This window comes from Ambystoma mexicanum, chromosome 8, assembly GCF_040938575.1.
Source record: "Ambystoma mexicanum isolate Mex_15411 chromosome 8, UKY_AmexF1_1, whole genome shotgun sequence".
In the NCBI taxonomy this organism is placed as follows: domain Eukaryota; kingdom Metazoa; phylum Chordata; class Amphibia; order Caudata; family Ambystomatidae; genus Ambystoma; species Ambystoma mexicanum.
In genome coordinates, this window is record NC_090929.1 from 1,481,563,238 (window position 1) to 1,481,584,914 (window position 21,677).

Sequence of the window (21,677 nt, forward strand, 5' to 3'; positions counted from 1 at the left end):
TTTTGAAAGTTATTGAAATACTTATCCGCATGTGAATAACGTGTATAGTTCCAAGAACCAAAACGGACCTTGCATTGAACCTTTTATGTGTCATTTAATGTTTTAACACATTGGTATTCATAGAGAATTGTTGATCTTTACTTTTCAGAACTTTCCATAATGCCTGCCTGTTCCATTGGCGGTTGCCCTTCGAAGACCCATAACAAATCTGAAGGTACTATAATGCATGTTTTCCCTAAGACAATAGATCAGATAAGAGAATGGGTCCGATATTGCGGATATCCAGCCTCTGAGATAGAAAGTAGAGTCCTAGAAGTCTTTGCGGACAAGAGGGGTGATCGATACCGCATCTGCAGCAGGCACTTTAGCCCAGACATGTACTCCACATCATTGCTAATAAGGACGAAAACACCGCGAGCGAGGCGAAAATTGCTCTCAACCGCTATTCCCACTCTATTCGTCCACATCCCTCCACTGGTGAGTCAAGTTTACGTATTTATCTCTCGGCATTGCGGTAGTGTGTAGCATTAGCTAACAATAATTTCCCCATTTATGTATCCACTCAATATGAAGGCTGAAGATTCTCCATCCGTGTCGTTATTGCAGTCATCAGCCACTTCAAGCGCCTATCGGGTAATCTTACTTAGCTATTCTGACACTGACTTGTTTTAGGCATGTAAATCAATAGTTTTAATTGATCGTGTAATTATTTTACCTAATGGTACACCACAGTACTCGTCCTCTAGTCTTTGTTTTCAGTTATAATTATTGTTATCCAAAATAATGCAAGTACTGTCTTTCAGGGAGATGCTGAGGAGTCCAACGCATTGACGACAACCGTAGATGTCACTCAGATGCTCGAGGTACGTTTCCGGACAGTTCCATCGATGGAGATCATCAGATCTTGCATTCTTGTAGCGTGATTGTTACACACAATGTTTCTTTCGTTTTTAGCCATTGGTATGTCCTTCTGTCGTCGCCCTCCTATGTGTCTTCTTTTTTCAATATTGTGTTCATTACTAATGAAAGTCCTATGTTTCAGGGAGTCGATGGAGCATTAGTCCAAGAGGAAGGGGGAGCATGCAGTTACGGGTCGGCGCAACAGCTTGCAGAAGTGTGCACCGCAGTTACAGCGTCCCTTGATGTTCTTATGCATTTCGAGGTATGGATACTGACAGATCAATCATGCGAGATCAAATGACGTGATTACATCCGCTATACTTCCTTCTTTATTAACGCAAGTACTATGTTTCAGGGAGCTGACGGAGCTTCTTCAACAAGAACATCACCCCTAGTAGTTGATGCAGATCTCTGGGTGGTGACACTTCCAACGATGGAGCAAATCGAATCATATTTGGATATCCATTATTTATTTTAGACAACTGATCATTTGTGCAGGTCTATTTAGATGAGCCGTTGACGCCTGCAGAAAGTTTATGTTCTTTTAAACAAAATAGAAAACCATACTAATGCAATTACTGTGTTTCAGGGAGTTGCTGAAGCGTCATCTTCAATAATATCATCAATGGAAGTCTATGCGGAGCCCGAGGTATGGATCTTGACAGTTCAATCTAACTAGATCAACAATGCGTGAACTATTGTCGTTTGAATGTTCTACACAATGCGTTCATTCGTGTTTTGCTATTGAGATGTACGTATGGGTATTGGTCCCCAAGTACATTTTGTGTTTTCAATATTATTATACATACTAATGAAAGTTCTATGTTTCAGCGAGTCGATGGAGCCTCAGTGAGTGATGGATGTGCTTATCATGAAAGTATAGTCGTTGCAGCGCGAGAGGAAGTGGAGACATGCACACACGAGTCGGAGCAACAGCGTCCAGATGTTGAAGTTCGAGGAAAGAAAGTTTCAAAGAAAAGAAAGCAAAAGAAGGTTAGTGTCCTGTTCACTATATTATGTTGTCTTTCACTGTCAATAGTTCAATACTGTAAGTTGTGTTTAAACTGAACATCCCTTTTCTAATCTGTCCTCTAGTTGCGAGTGGGTGTAAGAACTAGATCTACACAGACAGTGAAGCGAACGAGAGATGTTGCTTGTCAAACCTTTTGGCAGGGACTTGAGACTGGAGATGCATCGTGCCAATGGGAAGAATATGAAGTGATTGACAACGGAGCTATACCACCACCAGCCATTGATAGTGAATGTCCTCCTGGTAGTTTGGATGCAGTCGTAGATCAATTCACAGAATCCACACCCGCAAAAAATAAGAGCACGCGAAAGTTGAAGACATTGTTTTTTTCTCCCATCTCCGGACAAGGAACAGATGTTGCAATGGAAGAGAATGAAGTGGACGACAATGAAACACCATCAATATCACTCAGCATAGCGGAAGACGATATCAGAGATTGTACCTTTCATGCGAGTGACATGTCCTCAACGTTACAGGCCGAACCAGCTGGGATGCAGAGTGACAGTATAAGGAAAGAGGCCAAATTCATTGTATTCGATAGCTGTTTGATGGATATTATTATGATGATGAAATGTGGGCATTGGGTTGGTGGGGAAGTATGTGGGGAGCCATTGATTAATGTGACTCGTGCAATTCGAGGCACTAACCTTAAAATACATGCCACCTGTACACAATATCATCCGTTCGCATGGTCTGCACAACCCATGCTGGGGCAACTGCCAGCAGGCAATCTACTTTGTGCAGCGGCCGCACTTTTTAGTGGTTCAAGTTTTAAAAAGTTACAGTATTTCTTTCAGTTTGTGGGAATCCATTTCATTGCGAAAAGTCAGTTCTACAAATACCAAACCGATTATCTATTTCCAGCCATCAGCGAAGCTTGGAGAATGGAAAAAATGTCAATGGAAAGTACATTCGCGGGCAAACGCTTCAGGCTAGCCGGTGATGGACAATGCGACAGTCCAGGATTTTCAGCCAAGTACTGCACCTACCACTTTCAGGACATGGAAAGTAAGAAAATTGTGAGTTCGGTGGTCGTGCAGGTGTCACAAAGTACATCCTCAGTGGCCATGGAGAAAGTTGGCTTTGTAGCATCATTGCAAGAACTACAATCGCGGGGAATGGTGATCGACCTGATAGCCACGGACAGACACGTTTCAATTGCCAAGACAATGAGAGAACAGTACAAAAATATAAATCACCAATTTGACGTTTGGCATCTTGCAAAATCAATCAATAAAAAATTGTCGGCTGCAGGAAAAAAAAAAGATATGCAAGGTATTTCACAGTGGTCCAAGTCAATCAGCAACCATCTTTGGTGGAGCTCAAAAACATGTGAAGGGTCGTTGGAAATTCTACTGGAAAAATGGCGGTCAGTAATGTTGCACTGTAGCAACGTACATCGATGGTCGACAAATGAGCATTTCCACAAATGTGAACATGGCCATTTGTCCACAGAGGAGGCACGGAAGAAGAAGTGGTTGATTCCTTCATCACCCACTCACAAGGCCATTGAAAAGATTGTATTTGATAAAACTATAACAAGAGATTTGAGGGGACTCACGGAATTCTGCCACACAGGAGATTTGGAGGTGTTCCACAATATGTGCCTAAAGTACAGGCCCAAAAGATTGCATTTTGGCATGGAAGGCATGATAAATCGGACTCTTCTAGCGGTCTTGGCACATAACCATAATGTTGGCCGTCAACAAAGTAGGACGACCGGAACTTTAGGGACGCTTCGCTACAATAAGGCCTTCACTAAAAGAAGTAAACAATGGGTGATCAAACCAGTGTTTGAGGATATGCAATATGAGTTTATTGAGAGACTTATCGTAGATGTCCTCGATAGGCACATACATGGAGTGGTGAACGAACCTATGCAGGGGACAACTGCATTGCCACCCAACATTGCCTCTGTTCCATGTCCACCTAAAGCAGAGCTCATTGAGAAATACACATCACGGTTTAAATGATTGTAATTCGATTGTCTGTTCTCTCGAGTCTCCTCATGTTGCAGGCCCATTGCAATTAAACCAAACAGTAATATAAATCATTTTTACAAAAATTATAGAATGTTTCCGTATTACAAACACATGGCAGACCCATAGGGACAATAAAAAAAAAGGCACGCAGACAAGATGCCCTTACACTAACTGGAGCTAACTAGAAATGTGTGCTCGCTCAAAGTGAAGGTCAGCTGCTTTGATGTTTTGCTCGGGTGGCGGAACGGCCCACGACCCAATATAAGGTTCTATTGTGATTTGACCTTGACAGGCCGGGACCATCCTGAAAGACTAAGAAAAGATAATGAATAAAATTTCAGAAACGAAACGATGAGCCACGTTCATTAGAAGAAGTAACGTCGGCAAAGAAGGAGTGGTGTTTCGGGTCTGCCCTACACAGAGACACAATGGAAAATGCAAATATAATGTAAGTAACTTTTGATGAGTTTATACCGCAATTTCATTACTATACAGTGGCTTTAAAGACGGGTTCAGTTGTACTTGTTCGTTCTATGTGGCATAGTGTTTTCTACCGCGCACTATCTGGAGGAGAAACATCTGCTTTTACTGAAGCACCTCAAAACCTTCCTCTTTGCTTCTGCTTTCTCTCTCCCTCTCCCCTGCTACAACTGGTCCACTGTCTGCGACCTCGGTCCTGGGCCCTTCCACTCTCCACCTGCACTGCCTCCCTGTCAACCCCTGCACTGGGGGACTGTCTCAGTATCCTACAGCCCCCCCTTCCCAGCACTTGTTCTGCACTTACCTTGCACTTGCCACCAGCTGGCCCTATTTATTTATTATTTTATGCTACTTACCTTGTACTCCACTCCCCCCCCCCTCCATGCCTCGCCACGCCTTTAAACACTTGTGTACACCCAGTAGCGCTGTCCTCGCTATGAAATGAATAATTTTAATAAGGATCTGATGGTGAGACTAATTTCATTTTTTATGTTTTTAGGTACATCATTCACTACTGTCTGTGTCACGAGTACCAGACACCGGCGGACGGCTTCTACAGCCGCCAGTTGCTTCTCCGCGTGAACAACGTTACCACCCTGACCATTTTATGGGACGATCGCCAAGTACAAGTATGCCCTTACGCGGTACTAACGGTTAGATGCAACATACCTACCGTTGTGGTGGCCTAGTGCCTCGTTGTTGGAACAGCCATGCGATTATCAGTGCGACAGAAGAGCTTATTTTTATCGTAAACCAACACCCTGTGTACTGCACACGAACATCGCTTCCCTCAAGACGAACTAATTTGGATCGAGAGCAAAGAAAAATGCAAATCGCTGAATATTCTCTAAACATTTGATGTCCAATAAACGTACTTTGCCAAATGTACAATCTTGCCGTTTGCTTTTAAACCACGGTTTCACATTCCGAATTGTGGTGCTGTATTGTGAGATGCTCTAAGACCCTGTGTACAGCAAAGGACCATCGCGTTCCTCAATACGAACTTTTTGGAACATGAGCAAATAAAAATGCAAATCGCTGAATATTCTCTAAACATTTGATGTCAAATAAATGTACTTTACCACATTTACAATCTTGCGGTTTGATTTCAAAGTACAGTTTCATATTCCGAATTGTGGTGCGCTGTATTGTGAGCTGATCTGTGTTGATTTCCGGGGTCTGTGTGGAGTCGCGTAGAAGACGCCTGGGCGCGTTTGCCTACGCAGCTCAGTCACGTCACGGATAGAGGCGGGGAATATGAATGTTTTGATAAAGTCTGTTTCAGGGGCGGGGGATTTGATTTAGTGCCGCAAAGGCAGGTGAGCCAGGTCGATGCGGCGGAATGATAGGATTATCACAAAATGGAGGCTGATTTCGAGTGCGATAATGGGCGAAAAGTCGGGTAAGGTCCATAGGAAAGTTTCCTACGATCTACCGATTTATGCTTACAAACACATGGCCGACCCGTAGGGACAATAAAAAAAAAGTCCCGGAACTATCCTTTAATACTGCTGTTGGACTCTTTCATTATATGCAAGAGAAACTCTGTTAGTGATCCTCTGTTCCATTTGTGAGAGGGCGTTTGTGCCACTGCACCTTGTGTTGTATCTGTTAATTGAGAGAGAAACATGCTTTTCTGTCACGATGCAGAAAGCCACCGCATGGTAACGATTTCCATAGACACTTTGCACACATCGGCTGGCGGTCACATACTCTTTACTCTTTTGCAAAGAGGAAAACTCATTGTTACTCTCTTGAAATCACATTTACTCTCAAAGTTTAAAAATAGTGAGTAAAATACTCCCACCTCAAAATCTTATCTGGAGCACTGGCGGCCTCTTATTTTATTCACATCGGAATTTTACTCCATCAAGAAACCTGATCAAAATCTTGTATGGGAAGTGAAAGCATTTGGGCAGCATTCCGAGCTAAGGATGAATTGGGATAAGTGTGAAATAGTTCCTCTCTTAGCCAGTATTCCCAATGTTTAAGAGAATTCTGGCTTTAGGTGGCAATGGGATTCTGTTAGGTATTTGGAAATTCAGGATAGCATGGATATGGAGCTGGTTCACGATGAAGGATGGGTTGGCGATGGGTAGGATATCCCTCATTAACTGGACAGTGTTTTCCCAGTCCCTTTACATATTCCTGAACATTCCAGTAGCACTTTCCAGCATGTTCCTTACTAAAGTACATAGCATTTTAAGCAGTACAGTCTGACCTAGGAAGCAGCCCAGGACCAGGTGGAAAAGGCTTACTCAAACATTCTAGAGGGGCAATCTCTTGATCCCAGATCTTGCGATATATTATTTAATGGTGCAGGAACATCACACTTCCTTTTGGTTTTCCACCAGCAAGGGGAGGTGACATGTACACACTGAGAAAGAGGACAGTGGTTCGTCTATGCAGGCAGCCATGATACTGGAGGTGATGGATGCCACTAGAGCCAAGGTTAATACAAGGTGCTGTACAATGTGTGAACGAAGTTGGCAGTCACTGGGGGTGTTGGTAAGATGTATTCTCAAGCAGGCATTTTTACTGTAACACTTGAGTTGACTGTTGGCTCAAAGCCAACATGTCTGGAAAAAAAGGGCAGGCTAGGTTTTAAGAACTATGTAGAACTGTTTATTTTCCTAGACCAGTTCAAGGTGAGAGGGGGGAAAGCAGGATTTATGTTATTTTGCTTTAGGAATGATGAGCACGGCACACACTCTATCGTTCCAACCAATGGAGTATGTGGTTGGTACACACTACAAAGTCAGGTGGGTCTCACATCTACACTCTGTACTAGAGGCAAATGGGATGGGACCAAAGCAGGCCCGGAGAGGGACCAGGGGGAGGGGGGGGCGGGGTTCAGAAATTGACGAGGAGCAATGGCTCCGTATATGCATGCAAACCAAGAGGAGGACTTTGACTTTCGACATAAGCTGATCAACTTCAAAAACAGCCTGCACATCTGAGGAACAGTATACAATATTTTAGGAATTAACAGATTCACGTGCCTGGTGTGGTCATCCAGCTGCATATTTCATGCATTCATCCTAGATATGCCCTACAAGAATCAAGTATTTAAATCTCTACAAGTCACTGCCGTTTGCAGGTTGCTCGATTGTTAGGCCTGCGGGATCGAACCGTTTCAGAAGATTTGTGGGGCCTGCACTCTTGACTAGCAAATGTAGGATTGCCCTCCCTTTGGCTTTCAGATCCATCCTTAAGTGCAATACCAGGTCACCTTTATGCTAGCTCATCGGGGAGGAAGGATAGCGGAGGGCAACGCGTTTGTCTTGGAAGCAAGACAACGCAGCAAAACTCTGGTTCAAATCATGATCCCGTGCTTAGAAACCATTCCTGGTATTAAGCGTGTTACAAATGAACAATTATTAATTCTAATCGCGCCCATATAGAAAGCCAATGAAGTCACACGCACACAGTTTGTTTCTGTCTCCTGCTTCCACTGTGACCAATGGGTCAATGAATTTCGGGTCACCTGTCTTTTTTGGTGCAACATCTGTCCGAAATGATTTTGTGATGGACAGAACTCGTACGAATTGAAACAAATACATTTTTTTTGTTTTTTTTTTATAAAGCCTTTCATTAAGCTGCAGCACAAACACGAAAACAGGCGAACACAGGCAGTCTTATACAGGCACAGATGAAAGCACACAGACAGGCAGATAAAAACGGCACACATGCACAGAGATAGAGAGGTATTTTAGCCATCTTTAGCTGGATTAACTCTCTCCTTCAAAACACAACCTTCTTTTGCTGCTACAAAGCACCACCACGTAGGACTTTTCAGTAGCATGCTGCTGAACCGCCACAATGTGATACCATGCAGTGTGATGATGTAAACATATATGGTGCGCAAGGCCGCCACATGTAAGGGGTCACCGCACCCACAGACTCAAACGCATGCATGCATGCAGTGCCTAAGGAACTCGTCACCTTGTAAATAAAGGGGAAAGCATTGACCTGGCCCTGCCACTCAGATGCCCCGCCCACCTTCAGCTTTCGTGCCTGCCAAGCCTCTACTTAAGGACTTTAGGCTAGCTCCATTTAGACAGCATTGAGTAGACTGCTGGTCACATGACCAGGTCCTGCCACTAAGTTGCTCCGCCCACCACCTTTTTAAATCAGTCCTCCTTAGGTATCCTCATCACAGGCGTCCCTGAGCAAAGGACGGGCGAAGACAAAGACCTCACCTGTTTGGGCCAAGTGCTTGGCATGCTGAACTGTATTTCGCCTACAAACTAATCGCTATTACTGCTACTCACCAAAAATCAGTGTGTCCCCTCCCTACAGACCCAATCCCCACTCTCACTAAGGGTCGAAGGGCCAAGTTCCCTCCCCTTGCAAGCAACCCTCATCAATATTGCCCTTGCCCCATCCAGCACCCACGACCCTCATGTACACGCCCTCTCCTGTTGATCAATGCTCACTCACGCTGCAGAGATCGCTTATCTCATCTCGTACAACAACCTTGATGCCCTGTTCATCACTGAAACATGGTTTACCCCATCCTCCCCACATGATTTCAAAGGCTACTGCATCCAATATGCTGACCGTCCAGGAATGGCAGGAGGCGGAGGGGCAATCATCCACAGGAGCGATTGGCCATGCTTCATCATCCCCTCTCCCAGAACAAGCTCAATTGAATCTCTCACCTGCCAGTTCCTTCTATCGCACAAGGAATCCATCACCTTACACCTCATCTACAGACCACCTTGTAGGAGTGACCGTTTCATTGCAGACTTCTCTAACTTGATCTCTGCTGCCAAATGAGCACATTCAAGGAATACGTTTCTTGGTGATTTTAACGTTCCCGAGTCACAGGCTGACAACCAAACTCGAAGCATGCTTTCCGCACTGACTGCTTCCATGCTCTCCCCTACACACAACAAAGGCAACTCCCTAGACTTAGTCTTGACATCATCCCCCTGCATCATCTGTGCAGAGCGTATCCCACTTGTCTAGCTGAACACAACGCCATCCCAATATCAGTTTCCCACTCGACTATGGCTCACAACAGTCAGGCTAACGCCCCCTACCTTAACGCTGCTCATTCAAAACCTTCCCGGGAAATAAGCTGGAAACAATTTGCAGACTTCCCCACCACAGGGAATGACTCGGCCCTCCTGGAATTATTTAGCAACTCTGCTGTGAAACCTGTGGACACTCATGCCCCCCTAAAATCCAGCCAGCCAAAGACCACACCATCCGCCCCATGATACACCCCCCGAGCTAGCCTCCAACAAATGCTCAATCAGATCCCTAGAGAAACGTTGGTGCAAAAAACATAACTCTGAGACCTCACCAACATCAAATCTCGCTGCGCAAACCGGAGCATTCCGATTACCGAGGACAAAACTGCTTACTACTCCACCACCATTGCGGCAACCTCCAACAGGAGAAAAGTCCTTTAGCAAAGCATTGTACCAAACCCTCACCCAACCCCAGCAACTTGAGGAAAAATGCGATGGAATGAACACATTTTTTATTGAAAAAAATAGACAAAATCCAAGAGATCATCGAATCAGCATCTCACAGCATTAGCATCCCCTGCACCCCAGCATGCACACTGCCCCTCTGGACCAAATGATCTCCTCCTTTCCCGCGATCTCCTAAAAATGAGTGCCTTGCTCAAACCTAGTTCATACTCTGATGATATAAATCCGGCCTCCATCATTAAACAACTGATGGGCCCGGCGCTCAATGCGCTCATCGTCAGCAATGTCTCCCTCACCGAAGTATCATCACCTTCAAAACTGGTCTCGTACAACTTCTTTTGAAAAATCCAACCCTAGATCCAGACGACCAAGCCAACTACCGGTCCATTACAAACCTCCCGTTTATTGGAAAATTCTTGGAAAAAGTAGCGGCTACACAACTACTCGCCAGAATCGAACAACTCCACCTGCTAAATGACTAACAGTCAGGGTTCTGCCCCAAGTGTAGCATCGAGACAGCCACCATCCAAATCATAGATCAGGGTGACTCATGTTTCCTCGTCCTCTCGGCTGCATTAAACAACGTCGACCACCAAATTCTTCTCTCCCTCCTTGCTGACAGGATGGGATTCTCCAGCACTGCCCTGAATTGGTTTACCTCCTGCCTCGCAGGCAGACACCAGCTTCTTCAAATGAACGTTTTGCATTCTACCCAACTCCAGGTCTCCTGCAGAGTCCCCCAAGGCTCTAATCGCTCACTAACTCTTTTTAACCTTTTCATGGAGCCTTTGGGCACTCTCCTCAAAGATCCCCAATATAGCCATCCACCAATACGCGGATGATACTCATTTGTACATGAGAGTAAATAGTGTGCAGGACAGCCTTAGTCTCCGCTATTACCTAGCCATTATCCAGTCCTGGATGTCGACTGCCTACATCAAACTAAACCCATCGAAGACTGAATTTGTCCTCATTGGTCCGCCCCACTAATTAACGTGTCCAACAATGGCTCAATGATATGCGGCTAGAAGGATGTGACCCACAACTCTCAGAATCAGCAAAATACTAAGGCTTCACCATTGACAGCAGTTTGTCCTTCCACAAACACATAGTCATGAAGGCCCAACTAGCCTGGCTCAGAATCTCTACCCATTAAAAAAATCAAACTCTTCATCCTGCCGCAAGCCTTTTGGACCATATCGCAGGCCCTTGTGGTCTTGAACATCGATGGGGGGAAATGCTCTCCTGACAGGGCTCCCAGCTGCTCACTTGGCTCTCCTAAAAACAGTCCACCACGCTGCAGCACGTCTTATTACAGGAGGACAGAAATTTGATTGAATTACCCCTATCCTACGCGAACTACATTGGCTTACACTCCAAGCCCGGATACTGTTCAAGACTGCATGCATCATCTACAAAGCAGTCACGAATAGCACACCAGCGTAACTGGTGGCTAAACTCCAAATATCTGGTGGCACACACTCATCAAACCGGCCAACCAGCTTGAATCACAACTCGTCTGCAAAGAGAGGACCCGCAAACAATCCTTCTCTTTTCATGCACCCACCCTCTGGAACTAGAGCCTGGTGTCAGCTCGGAATGCCCCTTGTTCTCCAATTTCGCAAATCTCTCAAATCAGGGCTCTTTCAACAACACCTGACCAAGGACTAATTCCAAACAACAAAAAAGAAAATAAATAAAATAAAGCTTCCAGCGCACGTGTGAATAAGTTATGGAGAAGTAAACTAACAAGCGCAATTTTGTGCACATAGTGCTTGACAGAACCGAAAATAGACACCATTACGATAGGTGCCTGCATGTAGCCGGTGATCAAAGGTGAGATGGACGATAAAGGACACCCCCTCCTCCACCTGCTGCCCAAACATGAGTGACCAGGACACCAGACATGGCAACTCTCAAGTAGGTGTTTGAGGTGCTGCGGGTCCATTCTTCTATAGGCCTAAAATGGTCACTATGGGTAGAACGCCTTGAAATGTTTTTTTCCACCATTAAAGAAACTGTTGACGAGGCAAAGAAATCCTCCCTTCCATTCTACGCAGGAGTCAACGTACATAACATCTTTAAGACACTTGCACCTGCAGACAACTTATATACTGTCACAAAGCATGTTCTAGCAGATAATTTCAACCTTCAAGCCAATGCAGATTTTGAGCGATTCCAACTACACCAAGCGGCGCACAGGCCCGTACATGTCTTTCATGACAGGCTACGACACTTCGCTTCAGCATGTACCCTGGCAGAAGAGACAAAGTGAGGGTTCAGATTAGTCAAGGGTGCATCTCGAAAAAAATGGAGGGAGCAAATACTGTGAGAATCAGAGTAAGTCAAGCACATCCTGGAGCTAGGCCGCTCACATGAACGATGTAAGAGAGCCCCAAGATAGGCAGAAGCAGTGTTTCAGCACATGGTGGTGACTGCTGAAGTACATACGTGACAAGGAAACAACCATGGATAAAAGGAGGGAGCAGTCATGACAATCCACTACATGGTAAATCCTCTGGCCCCATGCCAGGAGGACAGCAACAATGCAACTACTGCCCAGCCAGAGGGGGTGGAATACTCCAAATTGGTTACCAGGACAACTATGCGAAAGCGTGCCAATCAGGCAACTATCTAAATATGTAAAAAGAGGAAAGTTCCCGGACAAAGAAGGTACAGTAAGTGGCCGCGATGCCAGAGGAAGAACTGGAGGATCAACACAGGGTGTTTTTGATCTCAATCCTAGGCCCAGGGTTAGGGAGACGCCGTCATTACCACTGAAGAATATTGATCTTGGACATTCTGAAGCCCGCACTCATCGACCTGAGAGCCTTTGTAAGTATCATGAGCAGTCTTACAATTTGCAATGATGCGACCAAAACCTCAACTCAAACCCACCAAGGTGAAGATATTTGCTAATGGGAGGAGACACACTGATCCATTTGCCAGGCATAATTAGCACATACTTCCAACATGACAATATCAAAGTGGTAGGGAAAGTGTACATGACGCCGGCGGTCACAGCTAGGCTTCTCGGCTCCGACACTGAAGAAGAATTACAGCCGATTGACTTTGCATTTACAGTGCAGGAAGAAGAGTGTTGTAAAGTTATTTTACCGTCACCATTTGCATGTAGTCGTTTTGTTTTCGTTGTTTGCGCTTCAAGATTCTGTTACAAAATCATGCTCTGTATGTTCTGTTTAGAATTGTTATTAAAACAAGTTTGGGACTGTAGAATTTTAAGAGGAAGGGGACACAGCTGGGATTGGTAGCTGATCAGGCTGGAGGTGCTGCAGCGTTCTTATTTATCATTTTAATAAAGAAGAATATAGAGGACATTGTGCAACTTACTTCATTACAAGGAGCTAAAAAATATCATTTTCAAACATACAAGCGGTGTAACACTTTCCCAAGCTGAACCTCAACACAGAGAACCCTCAAATTCTGTACCAACGTCCTCAATGTAACTGGGCCTGAATAATTATAAGCACCTCAGCTTCAGTGTGTCATCTGCCACCAAAGTGTTTCAGGACACTATCAAGTAATAGCTGGGATCCCTGGTGTGTCATTAACGTGACTGACAGCATACTTACACAAGCTGAAATCACAGTCGAATGCAAGAGGTCCTCCAAAGAATAAAAATGGGGCCTCGGCCTCAATCGAAAGAAATGTGAGTATAACAGTAGCAAACAGCAGTTTTTCGATGTTCTGTTCCAGTAAGATGTCTTAGCAGACCCTTAAAGGGACAGTGACATTAGAATAGCACCAGCCCCCCAGGATCTGCAAGAGGCTTGTAGCTTACATGGCATGGTTAACCAATGTGGGAGGCTCATCCCCAACCTGGCTGCCTTCACGGAGCCACTGCAATGATTAACCAACGCAACAGAACCTTAAGAGTGGGGCAGTCCACCAAACGGGGGCATTCCAAGCAAACAAGGATGCTGGCTATAGATACCACAATGGCATTATCTGGTCCAAAAAGACAATTCACTAATTGAGAAGGAAGTAATCGCAGTGGTGTGGGGATGCCACCATTTCCACCTATTTGTACTGTTGCCCATTCTATGTAATTATCGGACTACAAACCACTCGTATAGATATTCAACAGCTCACCCCTCCAACCACTGCCCAGGATGGAGAAATGGATCTTTCAATCGCAAGAATTACAATTCAGCATTCAATAATAGCCTTGCACCAACAATCCAGCGGACTTCCTTTTGCGCCATCCCAAAGAAGCCACGGCCCAAGAAGAAAAGGTGTTGATGTTGGAAGAGATCAAGACAGCATTGCCAACGATTAGAGCATAGATGTGGAGAAACAAGTACTCGCCACCGGAAGATGGAACGGGTTCTCAAAAGCCCAACATCATTGTAACAAAGCCTTGGTCACTAACTGAAAAGCATGTTCCAAATACAAGAAGAACTATCTGAATCCGCAGATGGATACCTTTTCAGTGGCCCCTGCATACTTATCCCAGCTGCTCTCATCTCAAGAGTATTTCAGTTTGCTCATGCTGGACAACATGACCTATGTAACACCAAAACCTGCGTCAGGGAAAAGGTGTGATTCTCGGGCCGCAAGCAGGCTGGTGAAGCAATAATATCTGGGTGCATTCCTTAACAAGCCATCTGTTAATGAAAACTGATATTGTCGATGGACAAAACCCCTTACAGGCAATTACACTAACCTGGTCAGACGGTCGACACGGAAGCAGCAACTCAGATGGCAAGAGCCTGCCGGAGGATCCTACACCTCCCACCGAGACTGAAATGCCAACGGGGAAGAGGCACGAACCCCAGGGAAACCCTCTGGGGGGAAAAAACCCTGGATGAAGTGGATGAAGCTTCTCGGGTGCCTGGTGCTTCTTCAAGTAAGGAATCCTTGCGGGCAGAGGCTCAGTTTCTACTGGAATAAAAAAGGACAGGTAAGTGGCGTATGAGAATGAGAGTGTGAAAGCAAAGAATGCAGAGGAAAGGGAATTCCTTATGGAATTCCAACACGGACTGGCCTTAGACTGGAAGATGAGGAGCACAAGGTAGGATTCTGCCTATGTACCTGAACTCCGACAGTTTTGCAGGTTCCTGTAAAAGGGTACCGGTGAAATAGGGAATAGAAAAGAGAAGCGAGGATCAAAGGACGGGAGACTCACTGTATGAAAGGGGATATAAGTCCTGCAGTCATCCGTCCGTTTGTATGAGTGAAAGGGATCGGATGACACCGATGAAATCGGAAGTGCCTGTTGACTCGGACGGAAATGAAAGGGATTGCCCGATAAAGAAACCCTGGGATAAGAGAGAGAGACAAGAGGTTAAGTGTAGTAAAGAAAGGCAGCAGGTTAAATCAGAATAGGAATGACCCTAGGTTCAAATTTACGGAGCGTCTCTGTAAACAGTAGCGACACTTCGAGGAGAGTGTTGAAGATCCTTTAATAGGGTCACGTGACTCGCTACCGACGTTCACTGATAGCGTGGATAAACTAGACTGCTAAGGCACGTACTGCCGGGTTCTGCAGCCCTCCGTATTGTAGAAAGGAGTATAGCTCCGTGCCCCCGTCTCCTGTAAACCATGGACCAATGTTGGAAAGGTGTAACACCACCAGCCTTCTGCCCAGCCAGCACCTCTTCAGTTGATGCCAAGAGGCAACCTTCCATGGCAGTATATCACCACAGATTTCGGGTAATTACCAAATTATCAGTAAACACTAGTGATCACAGAGTACTCTCGATACCCGAAAGTTGGGGTTGTACTTTTTACAGCAGAGAACATGTTGATGCCCAAGCTGAAAAAAATATTTGCAACTCAGAGTCTACCTACTTCCATGAAGATGGACAAGAGGCCCCATTCCAGTCAAATCAATTTAGCGGATTCCTAGAAACCCTCACATCCATCACTGTCCAATCACCCGCTGTTAGCCCCAGCATGCATATTCTTAAGGTGCTGAGAATATCGGTGGACCAAAATGATGGCTTGGAGGGATCCATATTTAAATTCCTGGGAGAATACCAGACAACGCCCCACTCCTCTATAGGCATATCCCCGAAAAGCCTCTGGCTGGGGTGAACACTCTAAAACACCATTCCCATGATCCCAGGATAGACACCACACAAATAATATGAATAAAAAGGTTGGAATCAACTGGGTGGAGTGCAACCAGACTGAGATTAAGTGGAAAAGAGCCAGCATGCTGGCCATACAAGTTGGGCACAATGTACTTCTAAAGAACAATCAGACTGGAATAATCTACATGCCCTTTTAGTCACAGCCATTCACTGTCACTTCTTGAGAAGGCAGCATGGTCACAGCATACAAGGGGCCTTCAACCATCACACAGACCTCCTCGCACTTAAAGCTGCTTGGCCATGAGTGCGTGAAACTGTGTTGGCGGAGGGGCGGCCAGAGACAATACTACTCCAAAAGCACCAAAACCAGAAGTAATGGACGGGCCTTGCTCACCTGGACTCCCTTGTGACACCACCCAAATTAACAAATAAAAATTGTCAGACCAATTAAGTGCGTCAGAAAATATTGTGTGCGATAAGGTAAGTGCCCATTCCATACCCAGCCTTGGGGACAAGTTCACAGCAACACCTTAATCACAAGCGCGATAAGGTTGTACATTGGTGAGAAGACACAAAATAATTGGAAATCAAGGGCAAGCTAGGCTTCCAGAACTAGGAAGACATGCTTTATTTTACCAAGCCAAACCACTTTGTGAGAGTTTGAAAATAAAGAGATATCTATCATCAGAATACAATTGCAAAAGGATAAATGGGAGCATGGGAAATAAAGCACCCTCTAGAAAGAGCAGCGCCAGCAACACTGCCTCTAATGCATTACACTGAGTAAATGCCATTGTAAGGCCATCACCCAGGTGCAATGTAAAATCATCATGGCCACACTAATCCTGCTTGGCAGACATGTGTGAAGGCCAGGTCGGTAAATGTATTTGGAAGACAAAATATACAACAATGAAATTAAGAATAGGAGTGTCACATGCAGTGCCCCCAGGATGGAGGGACGACTGACCCATATCCTGTTATGAGACCCCTCGCCTCCCACCACCCCCAAGACCCACATTGTGTTAGGGACTGGGTTAAGAGCAGCCTTGGAAAACCTCAGTCAGGTAACAGATTTCACACAAATCAAGGCTTTGTGAGAATTATTTTCCACTTTGAGAAAAAGTATGGGGTCACTAAGCAAGCAAGATTAAATATTTTATTCCTCCCTTCCGACTCGTACTGCCATTCAGGTCTTCAATCTTTCACGTCTGGAGGTGGAAACAGTCTTCGTACTGTCTTGCTTCCTGCCACCTGTTTAACGTCAGGTGTACAAACGTTTGAGCACATCACACTCCACATTAATTTCCATCTACTGGTTCCCAATTCACTCAAGGCCACTTTTCAAGAAATCCTGCATTACTTAGAAGGCAATGTTATTGGCCATTTGGCTTACCTTGTTGACAGGTTGGGCATCCCCGGCGGATCAAGACTGACTAAGTGGATATTTTGCAGTTTGTTATACCCCACTGTATGCATTGCTGCTTTTTGGTTGAAGCCATCTCCTCAGCTGCCTCTCGGGATTGAAATGCCATCCTCTTTCCATGCGTTTACTCCCTACTTTCCTTGAGCTCAGGAAGGTCCTCAAGGTGTGCATGTTCAAGCTTGCTTATGTAAGGAACTTATGGTGCCAACAGTAAAGACAGACACGCGTGATCACAGTTCCAGAGTGTTTATTAAACTGAATATGCAGATTGGAATAAACGCCTAATCTAAACCTAAATCTAAGATGGGAGCAAACTTCGACCATCAAATGAAAAATAAGGCAGTCCATGTGGTGTCTTGTCAAATAAAAAAGGGCCTATACTAAAACAAAAAACTATTGCCACACCTTACAACTAAATACTAAAAGGGTGTGGGATAGAATTCATACGAAAGAAAGAAGTGTTCACAAATAATATGTCAGGATGCAGTAGCCGGGGTCTCCCTTCCCCACGTTTTGAGCACGGGACAACGTGGGACCTTTGAGCACAGCACACTCTTGAACTTTCCCACCACGAGACTACAGTTCCTTTCTCACCTATCAGCAGTCTTGATGGCAAGTCTCTTTTCTATCAAAAAGTCTCTTGCCTCTGAGGGCCCGATATGTTCCAAAATAATTAAATAGTAAACAAAAATACCTTTCCAATCGTACTTAGGGTGATGCTTCTCCACCCCTTGCTCCCCCTCTTCTGGCCTCAAATCGACAAACAGTTCCTCGCGATATCATGGCCTTCAGTGGTTAACTTTCTTGCTTCCGATGGCCTGATAGGTTCAAAAGAACAAACAAAAAGTTCCTTCCGGATTGTACTTGAGGTGGTTTCTTTACCCCTGGATTCCCCCTCTTCCGGGCTCAGACCCCTCTAGAATATCAGCCTCCCTCCCGTCGGTTTCACTTTGGCTTGTATTCAAAACGATTTCTCTGTTGCATTCACGCGTCGTTGTGGTGCTGGCTTCTCACCTCTGGATCCCCTCTCTTCCGGGCGCAGACCCCTCTCGAATATCAGCCTCCCTCCATCGGGTTCACTATGGCTCGTATGCAAAGAGAACTCCATCTTTTGTAATCACAAATCTTAATGTCTTTTTAAATAGTTCACTGTGGACTTCCCTCTGTCGGGTTCACTTGTGTCAACACAATGTTCATCTGGACTTTAATTTGCCCCTTTCCATCGGCATCCCTCTGTCGGGTTCACGCATGCCCCCTTTTATCAATCATACAATTTCTACTTTCTTACGATGCAGGATTCACTTCCCTTAGCTTTACAATTTCAGCTGGTCAAAGACTTTCGACTGTACAGAAGATTTTGCTAGACCCCTGTATGACCACCTTGACCCCTTTCTTGCCCCATTCCCAAGGCCTTCTGGTAACAGTAGTTTCAACAACAGGCCAATTGCCCAGAGTCTCTCCAGTGAGCACCCACGTGGTGCCGGACTCCACTGCCACTGGTTTTCCCCTCTCGTATTAACAGTTCTTCGTACTTTTCTTCAATTTACCGTTTGCTACTTTTATTCAACACAGTTCGGTTTCTTATCGGATCCCCCTCGACTCACCGGCTGTGATGAACCATTTGGATTTTCTTGTCTCTGGAGTCAAGGCTGGTATCACGGTGGCAAGCGTCTCTCACTGGCTTGGTTATCAGCAGAGGGCCCAGTGTATGTGGACATCTGTTGCAATACACGCTGGCTATTGTTTGCAGTCTTACGATTACTTCCATGGAGGCCTCGAAGGCTTGGGTCGGAAAGGGCCAGGTCGCTTCTCTCCTCATCACCCTTTCGGTTCTCACTGCATTTCTCCTCCTCTTGAACTGGTCTACTTGGATAGCTGAGTCATTGTGTGGTCTATCTTGCTCGTATTGTACTCTTGTGCTCCATCTTTTATCCCTTTGGGGAAGGGGCCGTCAGGTGTGTGTGATCCACCCTCACTGGTCCACCCCCAGGAACTGGATCCAATAGCAATGGCCGTGTCCTGGCCACCTGGATGACAGATCCCTGGGGACTAGTAAGTGAGAGACTTTCAGGTTTCTCATAATTAGCCATTTTACAATTTTACTTGCTGCTGTTTTAAAGATTGTATACTGTTTTATCTGGGTTTTTTTAACTGGATTGTGTACACTATTTAGTTGTGCAGCGCCCTAATGCCTTTGGATCAATGCTGTACATTGTAAACATTTTAAATAATAAAATAAAAGGATAACCATTTTTAAAAATCGGTTTAATTACATTTATTCATCCAGAATATATTTTTATTGGGGCCCAAACTGCATTTCAAAGACATTTCTAAGCCCATTGGCAAATAAGACTTGCATAATCACCACTTACAGAACAAGGAGGAAATAAAAAGGGGAGAGAGATCTAGTGGATTCATTGCAAACTTTGGAGCTAGATTGGAGTTGTAATTCAGTGTTCCTCACTTGGGATCTATTTTGAATACCCGAATCCCAAAAGCTAGAGCTACAAAATTACGAAACTCACTTGTTTGAATTCTGTAATTCAAGCTTTTGGGATATTGGTTGTTTGTCCCCCGCGGTGCATTTAATGTATGCAAGGGACACGCCAGCAGCCCCTGCTCCCTTTGTTCGGTATTATGGGTTTCAGTCTTTTTTACCATGCCGAATGCGCACCAAATGTACATTCAGCTTTTTTTTTTTACCACATCTCACTTGACCATAGATGTGTGATTTTGCACAAATAACTTTAGCTCTCAGTTCTTCTATTTGGTTATCTGCTAAATATGGGGGGGGGTTTTGAAAAAAGTTGAATACCAATAAAAACGAGTTGACTAAACTGAAAATACAGGGGAAAGGGGAAGCATGTGGTGTACTAGTTAACTACTGACTTTGGTACTGAACATATGGATTTTAGTCCTGGACTCCATACTTGGACGAAATGGTGTGATTTTAGGCATATCACTTTAATTCCCATTGCTCCAGGTTCCTTTCATGCCAAATGTGGAACCACTTAGGCATAAATGCAATATATAAATTGCAGTATAATATGTTTAATGTACGTTCTAATCCAAATTTTTTTGACCAAAACTGTCTGCCCATGAGCAACTCACTGAACAGAAATATAAAGGCCAATAAACTATGAAGAGGTGTGGTCGATTGGCTGCATCACAGATTTTGGAAACATGACTTCTCGAATCATTTTGGTGTAGCAATTTCTTTTTTTGCTGCTTGCAGCGTATATGGATGGCTTTGCAACCACACTGATTTAATCATCCGATTACTGATCTTTTTGCAGTCAGTATGTCTTCCGAGTTTGGTAGTTTTAATAGGTTACTGTTGCCACCCTTTATTAATCATGGTTTATCAACCTGCTGCATTTTCAGGTAATAGGAAAATAGATTAACGTACGTGAAAAGAAACGTGTGGGGCAGCAGAGGGGTGAAATGCAGAGTAGACGTTACACATGTAGCGTTCTGTAGTGGTTGGGAAAACGTTGGTAGGCCCAGGTATAGGGCATGTGTGATGTTAAAGTACAGTAGTTTGACCAAACGTAGAGGCCTTCAGGCTTGATATATAAAATACAGTTGACTCGTGTTGCAGGCCTGCGAAACCTGAAAGGAATTTGAATGACTGAGCATGTGCAGGGCTGCGCCTGTCCCGAACGACAAACCCATGGGGGGAAAAGGCAGGGGTTTAGAGCTGTCAAAGCACTGGTCTAGATTTAGGGCACTAGCGCCCCCAGAGTAATGGCCGTCCATTTTGAACTGCCAGATGCCCACAAACAAGCCGCCTAAATACTTCAGAATGTGGCTGATTACGAGTCCCAGGAGGAGCTTTGGAGAGGGGCAGCTAATAAGAAGGGAGCAAGGATTGAAACACCCTGTGATTTGTACTACGAGGAGCAAGAGGTGATGCCAACAAATGTAATCCTGGGACGTGCAGGCATAACGGAGCAGCCATGTGTCTGGGATCAAGAGAAGCACTCATTTATTGTTAAGGGCCAATTTGAACTTGAAAGTATCTGCTGAGCTCATGTTAAGGACCAGGTGCACACCACGTGATTAGACCCGTGGGGAGGGTAATATGTCACGAAACCCACCAATCAGGTAGCGGGGAACTAAGGTGACGGAGGAGAAGACCACATGTTAGATGGCAGGGGTAGATGAAGATGTGTCCAATCAATCAAGGGACTATAGCGGACTGGTAGTATGTATATAGGAGGCAGCGAATAAGGGTGGTGGGATAACACTGTATACTGTTTCTGTCCCTACATAACAACCTGCACGTGTTGACCTAACCCAGTGAGCTATGTGGCAATTGGGTTTTATGACATCCTCGGTCACCTTTTTCCTTTT

General features: G+C 44.9%; 1 protein-coding gene across 4 annotated transcripts in view; it reads right to left on the bottom strand.

Annotated features, from left to right (window-relative positions):
• Positions 1 to 21,677, bottom strand: part of SFXN3 (sideroflexin 3) — a 163,408-nt gene that overhangs the window by 112,445 nt on the left and 29,286 nt on the right. Inside the window, exons 2-3 of one of the 4 annotated variants that reach the window (XM_069611653.1) lie at positions 14,989 to 15,121; positions 14,527 to 14,741 (exon numbers count right to left, since the gene is read on the bottom strand). The exons of 1 other annotated variant lie outside the window; for it this stretch is intronic. Coding sequence is in view for 1 of the 3 variants with exons in the window: in XM_069611650.1 (XP_069467751.1) it covers positions 14,527 to 14,744 (218 nt within the window). In the remaining 2 variants the exon portion in view is untranslated. Of the gene's footprint in view, positions 1 to 14,526; positions 14,745 to 14,988; positions 15,122 to 21,677 lie in introns of all 4 variants that reach the window. 2 more of the 4 variants (XM_069611652.1, XM_069611650.1) reach the window with 2 other exon arrangements.